Source organism: Opisthocomus hoazin, chromosome 17 (genome assembly GCF_030867145.1).
Source record: "Opisthocomus hoazin isolate bOpiHoa1 chromosome 17, bOpiHoa1.hap1, whole genome shotgun sequence".
Classification (NCBI taxonomy): Eukaryota; Metazoa; Chordata; class Aves; order Opisthocomiformes; family Opisthocomidae; genus Opisthocomus; species Opisthocomus hoazin.
Genome location: NC_134430.1, coordinates 458,528 through 469,537, shown reverse-complemented (window position 1 = coordinate 469,537; position 11,010 = coordinate 458,528). Strand labels below are relative to the sequence as shown.

The 11,010-nt window shown below is 49.7% G+C and overlaps 1 protein-coding gene across 1 annotated transcript; it reads right to left on the bottom strand.

Moving 5' to 3' along the window:
* Positions 1-253: 253 nt before the first annotated feature.
* On the bottom strand, positions 254-9,624 carry SF3A3 (splicing factor 3a subunit 3). Its single transcript, XM_075438047.1, has 17 exons — positions 9,446-9,624; positions 9,291-9,338; positions 9,111-9,163; positions 8,591-8,696; positions 8,050-8,122; positions 7,559-7,650; positions 7,046-7,128; positions 5,439-5,577; positions 5,035-5,103; positions 4,610-4,677; positions 4,150-4,257; positions 3,757-3,826; positions 2,882-3,046; positions 2,665-2,775; positions 2,124-2,214; positions 1,135-1,190; positions 254-535 (listed from the first exon to the last, which is right to left on the bottom strand). Exons 1-17 carry the CDS (start codon positions 9,539-9,541, stop codon positions 458-460), a joined length of 1,506 nt encoding a protein of 501 aa, XP_075294162.1. The 5' UTR covers positions 9,542-9,624; the 3' UTR covers positions 254-457.
* Positions 9,625-11,010: the final 1,386 nt, after the last annotated feature.

Genomic DNA, 11,010 nt, shown 5'->3' with positions numbered 1-11,010 from the left:
GTTTGTTTTGCAAAGGAGCCCAAAGAAAATCACGCTTACAGTAAGATACAGTATAGGACCATCACTCATTGTCAGCATGCAACAGTCACATGTGCTTTACAGAAAGTCAATCCTCATCATAAAACTTTCCATCAGAATGGGAATGAGAGAAGCAATTGTTTCTGACAACTCAAACTGTGTAAAAAGCATTTTAAAAACACCATAATCAAACCTCTCCCTCCCAGTACACAAAAGGAGACAAGTTTCTCAACAATTCCTAAATTAAAACTAGTTTATTTTTCAGTTTTGTTTTTTTTTTTACTATAAAATAACATCACAAGTTTGCTATAGTGATCCTATAAAGCATCCTTGAAATCTATATTCATGCACATAGAAAATCCAGAAACTTAAGAAGAGTCAGAGCTGCTGCCACTTCTCCACTTCTTTTTCAGATGTGAAATCCTTCACTGTGGAAAAGCTACAGCAGCCCTTGACGTTTCAGGTCTTCATAGGTCTTTTTATTCACCACATTCCCACTGGAATCCTCGTATTCCTCCTAGAATGGAACGAAGTGTTTAGAAACACCTGGACACAGCCTGACTCAGGTTGTACTACAGCACTTGAATTTCAGCTCCAGCAGCACCTACTGAACACGACCATCCTGCCGAGAACCTCTCTACAAGAAGGTATCAGCGGATCTACCAGCAGGCTCCATGGGAAGAGCGTCCCCAGAGCCAGAATAACCACAAACTGTATTTCTCACAGTTGCCCTGCACACTGGCCAAAAACGGTTTGAGACAGAAGTTCAAGAAAAGGCACTGGTTTAAGTGAACACGCTACTCCCAACAGTTCCTTTTTCTTCTCAGAAAACAACGATGGCACTGCTATGATACAGCAGTGTATCAAAAGATTCATACACAAAGGGCAGAGCCTGTCCCATCAGAACTATTTTCCAATCCAGCCCAAGAGGTGCTTTTCATACATCACCGCTAACAGGAGCTGTGCAACCCGCAGCGCAGGTTCCTGCTTATCTCTCCAGCACGCAGGGAACTCTCCTAGAAGTTCTTCTGACAGAGCCAGTCAGTTCATGCAAGGTAAACGGGGCTCCCATGCACACAGGACTAGAGACACTGAAATCCCTCTGCAACATCTCACCTCGGTATCGGGCTGCCATCTCTCCGAAGCCTTCTGTTGTTTCAGCTTTGCCCACACTGTAAACACAAAGTCATACAGGACCTGATGCCATTTCCCTTCAGATACTAGTTTTTAATGGAGTAAAATATACACAAGCACTTGTTTGTTTTTTTTTTTTTTAAAAAAAACACCCCAACATTGTCACTTCAGCAGTCCAAGAATGCTTCTAACATCCATAAAAAATTTATCATTTCCCTGTACAGTTTACTGAAAGGCACAGGAACTAAAGAAAACAAGGCTTTAAAGGATCATTCAAGATGGGACACAAGAGACAAAGATCCAAAAACACTATTTCAGAGATACAGCTCCAAAGGTAATAATAACTTGTTTGGAAAATACAGACTTTACCTATTTGGTTCCTTCTAAGCAATAATTAATTTATCACCAGGAACCATAACTTGTATCTGTTAACCTAAATGGGGCAGATTCAAGAAATAACCTCTGTGTGAGGCAGCCTCCTCAAAACACCAGCACAGATTAGCCACATTAAATTACAATCACTGTGTCCCAAGTACTGTTGGCTTTTAAAACGTGCGTTTAGGCTCTATCATTTCTGAGGGTTTTTCTGGCTTCCCCATGAAAATGTTGACAAACACCAATTCAGTACAAGCTACGTGGGATGATGCAGCCACACTCTGCCTAAAGAAATGGTGGCACACTGCGCTTGGCTGAGATTCCATACAAAAAGCATCACAGACAGAACAGCTGGCAACAAATGAACACTTTGCTGGCAATCCCAGCAAGCATCTCCTCCTGCAGGTATCCAACAAAGAAAAAAGCCACTCTGCTTTTAGGGGCTGGGAGTCCTCCCTTGGACCATCCCCCACACACCACGTTTCTTACCCTCTTTCCCGAAACTAGTCTCTGGTCATAGCGGGAGACAAATTTTTTGTCAAGAACTACTGAGTGTTCTTATGCCACATGTTCCCTGTTCTGCCATCACTACTTACATGAGACTGCATCCTCAATCTGTGTGACATTGGCAAAATGCGCGGTGTTGGGAATGCCCAGGCACCTCATCCCGTGAGCGTGTCGCCACTCCTGGGGGACGAGGCAAGAGGTCAGTGCATGAGAGAGAACGACACTTCACCCGCAATGCCACAGACTAAAACACACATTAACATCTGGACAGGGCGAAACAAACACTATCAAAACACAAATCTGCCGGTCCTAAAAAACTCTCTATATTTTTTTTTCTGTATTTTAGACAGTAACAATACACTGGCAGTCAATAGGCCCTCTGCACCAACCAGACCTGGACACTGGAATTAGCATTCAAACAAGAACGGACTGTACAGAAATTGGCAGAATAAATCTTAGTATGCCCTGCATAATTTATAGTTCCAATCGCATGGTCCTGCAGCACCAGCCCAGACCCACATTTTAGAAGTGGAAGAAGTGCCACTCGGGCTCTCCAGTGATTTACTAGCTACTTATTATAAAGATTATCAAAACATTGTAGTGATGGTTCTGTAGAAAAACGTTACTTACTGCAAAGTGACGCTGAAAAGCTTTGGGCCCTCGGTAGGTGTAGTTACCACAAATCTCACAATTGTAGTTGATGTTCAAACCATGTAGTTTGTACAACCAGTATGGGATTGGCTGACAAGCGCAAAAAACCAAAGATCAGGCAAATGGCAAGGCAGGTTCAAACAGAAGAGGAGTCACTGACATCTCCCACTTTTCCAGACCTGACAATCTCAGTTACCTTGCCATCCCAACCAAGAGGCAGATTTTTAGGATTATAAATTATTTCATTTTCTTCGTCTTCACTCTCACTCTCACTTATCTGTTCTTCCTCCTCCTCCTCCCTCTCTTCCCCTGTCCGTGCTTGCTTACGCTGCACGTTCTCATGAGTGAGGTGTCTCTGTTCCTGGAGTGTGAGAAAAGAGAAGGAACTGTTCACATGACATGACAGCAACAAAATAAGGGCAAACTCTTGCAGTGTGAAACACTTCCTCAGCGTACAGAGGGCGGGCAACGGAAGACCAGTACAAAACAGAGAAATCCCATTTTACTTAGCTCAAAAACTTCAGTTTTCAGTATAACACTTCCTACTTCCAAAGAATGAACAACTTGTACTACCATAGCACTTCCAAGGTGACAAGCTAACAGCAACAGCCACCCTGCTAGAAGCAATCAACCCAGATTGAAGCAAGGACTTAAGGCAAGCATCAAGGCAGGACAAAAAAAGGCTTGCACTACCCTGTGACATAGGCGTAAAATAGAAATTATCTACATTGACATGGTGCTTAGAAAAGAAGAAAAAACCAAAAAAAGACAAGACAGCCTTCCCCAAGGGAAGATGTAGTCTCTGTATCTGCATTCGGTATACACACAAGATACGCCTGTTCACAAAAGCCTGCCAAATAATTAGCTAATGGAAATATAAATGTAATCCACCACATTCTACTTACTGACAGAAAAAGCTACCTGCAACATGCACTTTAACATGTTACAGCTCCAGACATGCAAATAACTCTTCTGGCGTGCTGTCTATGAAAGCACTGGCTAAAGACGTGGGGGACCTTCCAGCCACTATTTGACAACTCTGAAATAAAAAGCTCAAAGTAAAATCCTTACCCCAAGAACTTCTACATACTCATAAATCTGAGCTTCCAGGAATGCAAGATCTTTATTTCTTTCAGTGTCTCTGGAAACAGATAAAGAAACTTTATGAAGTCCATATCAGAACTGCAAACACCATGTGTACACCGAACTCCTACAGAAGCATTTGACTTGTATGCAGCAACAAAACAGAAACAAGTACCAAACAGCTCATGTAAATTAAACTGCACACAAATCCTTCAACTCTGATACCTGACATTTGGTTCAGGACTACTTGGTCCAACATTAAAAGCTCCTAATACTCCACAAATCTCTCTGTCATGACTATGCAAGACTGGTGTCTATAGAATACTTCTCATTCAAGTGAGGAGAACACCACCAACCTGAGAATGACCTTTAGGAGCTCACCTTTTGCTTCCTTTTGTCTTTGGATTCTTAGCGAACAAGGAAGGATCAAGTGCTTCTAGGGATTTGCCTTTAGTGCTAAAAAGTCTCTGAGCACGCTCTTCCAGAGTCCTACAGAGAAGCAGGGAGGAGAAGAGTCCAAACCATAGTTTTACACTTCCTGAGAACTACCTGAATTCATGCAACAAAATTCTAAATTTAGCTTTTAAGAGATCATGAGATTTCCTATCATCTTTGTCTTCACTCCTTAAGCCAGATTCTTCTATACAAGAGACTTCAGTACAGGACACTTTTCAGAACGGCAGATCGCAGTATCCCCGATTGGTTCTCAATGTTTTGTATTTCAAACATCATTAAAGTAATTCTTGTACAACAGACATGACAAAATAAGTATCCCACAAACGAATGCAAGACAAGACGACCTCAAAAACTGAAAAGAAGCTATAAAAAGACTGCACCTTACCCGCCACATTTTAGTCCCAGGGCCAGTAAAGCTGATTTTAATCTGTCCAGTCCCAGGGAGGCCAATTCCTGTTCAGTTAACAGTAAATCACGATAAGAGAGAATCCATTAAACAAATACAATATGGATGTATGGCCATTTTAACTGATTAAAAAAAGAAAAAACCCCACAAACAACAAACAGCATTGACAAAAGGACTGTGAAGGGTGCACCGCTCCTCACTGACAAATGAGGGATGTGACAGATCTAAACAGATCTTTCAAGTTACATCCCCTTGGGAAAAATTCAGTCATCAGCATAATCGAAGTTTTATTCAGAGAGCATAGAGCCAGTGGTGAAAGTGCAGCAAGGAAAATCATGAAAAGAAACGACTAAGCTTTTACCTGTTCAAATTTTAGCACTAAGTGCAGAGCACAAAAAACATACCTCCCAAGAAGAAAATGCCGAGAGATCCAGGTGGGCTCCAGCATGAGTGAGTGCACTGCTGGTCTCTTTCTGACAAGAAAAACCACATGTGAGATCTTTGTGACATCCTATAACACTTCATGCACTATAATATTCTAGCCTCAAGAAAAGCAGCTCATTTCACAAAGAAAAATTCTCTCACTGAACTGAGCAACAGAACAACAGGAGAGCTACAAAATAAGCAAACCTTAAAAAAAGGTTTGTTTCAAGGCAGTTACGTTGGTTTTCAAATTCAAGTTAGTATTAAATTGCATCTTTGCGATACACAACTACACACCGTGCTATTAGACTTAACCTCAGTGATGACTTTACACAAATGATTCACAGAAAACCTATCAATCACAAATACAGCAGCATTCACTCACCGGCCAACCAGGGAACGTTCCATTTTCCCACTTCTTCTCAAACTCAGTCTGAATTTTCCCAAAAAGTTCATTCTGGTCCAGTAACGGTTTCACTCGATCAGTGTAATCCTGTAGGTACTCAAGCAGCATTTCAAGGTACCTGGCAGAGTAATCATGAGCGCAGGTAATTCAATATCAACCTCTAGCATATTTCTCTAACCACATCTTTGGGAAGTTAATTACCCTCTAGTACTTCAAAGGGAAGTCACCAAGATAATGACAGTTTGTAGCACACCATTTCTAGATGCAGCATTACAAGGACAAAGGAAGGTCCTTCCACAGAGCAGAACATGGCTTTCCACATTTTTGTTGTGCTGCATGTTTTCTCAGGGATCAGACACGTGACCGAGTTACTACAGCTCAGTGACACAACTTACGTTAATTAAATCTGACTGTGAATTATATTCTTAGCAGCTTGTATTGGGTTTGCATGGCAAGGTTTTGATAGTGGGGGGCTGCAGGGGTGGCTTCTGTGATAAGATGCCAGAAGCTGCCCATATGTCCGATAGAGCCAGTGCCAGGTGGCTCCCAGACAGACCCACTGCTGGCCACGGTCGAGCCCATCAGCAATGGTGGTAGCGCCTCTGGGATAACATATTTAAGAAGGGGAAAAAACCTTGTGGAATGGCAATTGCAGTGGGAGAGAGCAGTGAGAACATGCGAGAGGAACAACTCTGCAGACATCAAGGTCAGTGCAGGAGAGGGAGGAGGTGCTCCAGACGCCGGAGCAGGGGTTCCCCTGCAGCCTGTGGAGCAGACCCTGGTGAGGCAGGCTGACCCTGCAGCCCTGGAGGCCCACGGGGGAGCAGATCCCCACCCACAGCCCGGGGAGGACCCCACGCTGGAGCAGGGGATGCCCGAAGGAGGTTCTGACCCCATGGGGAGCCCACGCTGGAGCAGGCTCCTGCCAGGAGCTGTGGCCCCATGGAGAGAGGAGCCTATGCTGGAGCAGGTTTGCTGGCAGGGCTTGTGACCCCACGGGGGATCCACGCCAGAGCAGCCTGTTCTTGAGGGGCTGCACCCTGTAGGAAGGACCCACATGGGAGCAGCTCGTGGAGGAGTGCCTGCCGTGGCTGGGAGCCCACACTGGAGTAGGGGAAGGGAGTGAGGAGGAAGGAGTGGCAGAGAGAACGTGTGATGAACTGACCGCAGCCCCATTCTCCGTCCCCCTGTGCCGCTCAGGGTGAGAAGGTACAGAAAATCTGGAGTGAAGTTGCACCCGGGAAGAAGGGAAGGGTAGGGGGAAGGTGTTTTTAAGATTTGGTTTTATTTCTCATTATCCTACTCTGATTTGATTAGTAATAAATTAAATTAATTTTTTCCACAAGTCAAGTCTTTTTTGCCCATGACAGTAATTGGTGAACAATCTCTCCCCATCCTTCTCTTGATCCACGAGCTTTTTGTTGTATTTTTTCTTCCCCTGTCCAGATGAGGAGGAGAAGTGATAGAGCAGCTTTGGCGGGCACCTGTGTCCAGCCAGGGTCAAGCCACCACACAGCTGTACACTTAAGAAGCAAATTGGTTCTCCTCAACTGTCATAAAAGCAGCAAGTAGGCAGAAAGGCTCACCTCTTATATTCAGCATTTTTTCTCTCCTTGGGAATATCGAAGAGTTGGTCAAATGTGGATAAGTAAGTAATATAATCCAATTTCTAAGAACAAGAAAGTTTGAGTCAGACTTCACACACAAGTGGCCAAATCAAAATCCAGTTACCAGACCAGAAGCAAAGCCCTAGCTCGCTTCATTATTCTGGACTGCAGAGGCCCGGGATTCTCTGTGTGCTGGCACATTGCCTTAGACACCTATCAGCACTTGGTAACAGAAAACAGAGACTTTTTACAAGGCCATCACTGCATTAACGAAAGGGTTATCAACTGGAAAGAACAAAAGAGGAGAGTTGTGAAGCAGCATTCAGAACTCAGATGCTGTCACGCTGTATGTGCCACAACCTGACTTTGAAATAGCTATTTAGAGATAAACTTCTTTACATAAGAAAAAACCCAACCAAACAACCATGAACCAACCAAAGAAAAACACCTCAGCCTTAAGCGGTGAAGTTGCCGAGACGCGCAGCCGCTTACCTCTGACGACTTTAGATTAATGTACTTGAGATAACAATCATGCAGATCTAAGTATCGTCCATACCCTTCCTCATCTGTGAACTCCACCAGATCTGTAGGAAACATCCCAAAGAGCTTTATTATGAGCTTAATCTTCCCTGCTTATTATACATCTGCTTTAGAACTTGAGAAGGGTTAACTGTGGACTAATTTATGCTGAAGGAAGATGTTTACAATGCAAGTAGGATACTCATTGATGAGACCCCTGACTGCTGCTCTGTGTAAGCACACTAGAAGGTTCCTCGGGAGGAGCACCACTACCGTGGAGTATTCCAGGGGGCTGCAGCTCAGAAGAATTTAAATAACAAAAGAACAATTTTCAGAAGTCATTTAATATAAGGGAGGTGGGATTCTGAAACGTGCAAAACAGACCAAACATCTCATTAAATAATGCCTCAAGCAAGCACCATATTTTCATTTAAACTGGCCCGAGAGAAAAGCTACAAACTTACTTTGAGCTTCCTCACTCGGGTTGTCTCTGGCCTTCAACAGTTCCTCAAACTCCACTGACATCGGAACACAGATCTTCAAGAACAGATGGAAGTCACAGAAAAAACAACTACTTCAGCCACTGTCCCAGAATAATTAATATAAAATTACAATAGGTTGTAACTAATAAACCTGTTAACTAAAAAGGCATTTATTCGAAGCATTTCTTCACCACTGCTTTTGTGCAAAAAGTCTGACTTTAGCCAGCATGAGAAGGGCAAGAGCAAACGCCAGCTCAGCAGCAGAACGCTCCTGAGCCAACACACAGCAAGCAGGGAACATGGTCAGCACCTTGCTCCTACTCACACGGCTCTCACGGGCACTTACGCGCTGCCTCTGCAGCACCACCTAACCTCCAACACCTTTTCTCAAGCGACTGTTTAGTGTACCTAATACTTGTATACCAAGCCAACTGAACTGGAAAAAAAGAAAGTCTGTTTATCATAGGGGTGAGGTCCAACAGACCACAAACCACCTATTCTTAAAATGAAGATAACTACTTACCTCATTGGGGTGCTTCCGGTGAAATTCCTTAATTTGTTTCAGTCTGTTGTAGAATTCTGCAAATTCATTTGGCCCAGAAATGGCACTGAGTTCTTCTTTCCGTAAACTACAAATTCATGGAAAAGGGCAGATTACAAGTGCAAAGGAAAACACACTGACACTGATACAATCTTCTCCCAGGCCTCCTACTGCCTCGTGAGCACCCCGAGCTCCGGTCAGGCTGGCTGCAGACCTCCAGACGACGCACCAGACCTCACGCTCCATCAGGCTTGCTGTGCGAGGCTGCGGGTCCCGTCTCCCGCTGAACACTGCGGCCTCCACTCACAAACCTTCATGGCGACCCATGGCCTCCCCCCGTGACCCGCGCCACGGAAATCACGGAACGCGTGTGCCACGCACCGGCCCGGGCGCTGCCCACGCAGCCCCGGCCCCGGCCCCCCGCTCCCGGCCGGCCCCGAGGAGCCCGCGGGCGCGCTCCGCACGGCGCGGCCGGCTCGGCTGCCCCCGCCGCACCACTCACCCGTCCTTGTCGTCGTACAAGTCCCGCAGGTTGCCGCTCACCTCCATGTACCTCTGAAACACAACGGGAAGCCCCGAGTGCCGCGGCGGCCCCGGCCAGCGCCCGCCCCGCTCGGCCCCGCGGGCGCTCCGGCAGCACCGGGCAGCGCCCGGGCCCGCCCCGCGCCGCCGCCGCACTCACGTCCTGCATGGCCCGCGTCCGGTGGTCCGAGTTGATCTGGTCGCGGAGCTGCGGGGAGAGGAGAGGCGCGGGGTGAGCGCGGGGCCCCGCCGCGGCCGCCCCCCCCACACCCCCTGCCGCGGCCGCCCCGTCCCCTCCCGCGGCCCCGGGCGCACCGTGGACTTCTTGGTGAGCATCTCCTTCACCATCACGTCCATGAGCCGCTCCCGCTCCTCGTGGTACCGCCGCTGCTGCTCCAGGATCGTCTCCATCCTCCCGCGCCAGACGGAAGCCGCCGCTGCCCTTTCCGGCCCCGCCGGAAGGCCGCGGCCCGGCCTGTGTCCCGCCGGAAGGCTCCGGGCCCGCCCGCGACCGCCGCGGAGGTTCCGGCCCGGCGCGGTGCCGGCGGGCGGGGCGGGGCGGGGCGGGGCCTCTCCGCGCTCCGGGCACCGGCGCCGCGAGGCCCGAGCGCGTGGGCCCGGAGCGTGGCCCTGCCAGCGCGGGGCTGCCGAGCGGAGCTGCCTGGGCAGCACGGCCCGCAGGGAGGGGCCGTCAGCCCCGCGTCCCCCCCGCCGCCGCTGCGGGCGCGGGGCGGAGGGGCCCGAGGGCCGCAGTGGCACCGAGGCGGGGCGGGCGCGGACGCGGAGGAGGCCTGGGGAGGGGGCTGCGGTCCGCGTGGCCTGCCCGGGGCCGCGGCGCGCTGCGCGCTTGCCAGGAGAGCAGCGAGGAACCGGGGGTGCCGGCGGCCCGACCCGGACCGGGCCGGGGCTCTGGCGCCCGCGGAGGGGTCTCCGGCGCCCCTGTTCCCGCCATTTCCCCCCGTGCTGTCGTCGACAGGCTCGACATCCCGCGCCGGCCCGGGGGCAGCCGCGTGCCCCCCGCTGCTGAGGCCCCAGGGACGCTGGCGGGACCCCAGAGCCCCATCGGGTGGGTGTCTGTGGGCCCTGCCCCCGCCGCGGACCCTCCGCTGCGGGACGGTGCCCCGCCAGAGCCTGCACGAATCAACCCGGGAGCAAGGGACGACGGCAGGCGTGGCAGCAGCGGCGGGACCCCCTCCTCCTGGGTGCCCCCGAGTTCCAGCCCAGGGCCTGCCTGCTGCCTGCTCCCTGTCTGCTCCCTTCCTGCTCCCTGCCTGCTCCCTGTCTCCTGCCTGCTCCCTGCCTCCTGCCTGCCTGCCTGCCCGTCCCTCACTGGCAGCAGCCAGGCCCCAGCACCACAGCAGCCCAGCCTGGCCCTGCTGGGCGCGGTGCCGGGGGGGTTCTGCGGGCAGGAGCCCTCCCAGAGGTTGCCATCCAAGCCCCCTCCGGGCCTGCCCGTGGCTCTCCCTGTGCTGACCGTATTTGGTGGCACAGACTGCCCCGAGGCGCTGGCATGGGACTTGGGATCAGGACTGACAGCAGCCTTGGAGGCACAATGACCTTTCTCAAGGAGCAACAGCAAAGTGGAGAAGACAAAAGCTGGAGACATTTGTGGAACCATTCCCATCTCAGCAGCAGCAGCCTCAGGGCAGCCTTGAGGGGTGGGAAGGGGCTGGGTTGGTGTCAGAAAGTGGGAGAGAGGGGAATGGAGGAGGGGAAAGCTAAACAGATACCCAGCCGTCGTGTTCCAAACACTGCTAGCACGGCTGCTTTCCATAGTAGTATGTGTGCACAAATGCGACTGCGTGCACGCTGAAACAGCTCTGGCATCTCTTGGAAACTCGCCACAGTGTTCAGCCCAGTAGCACGTATGCTGAAGTCCT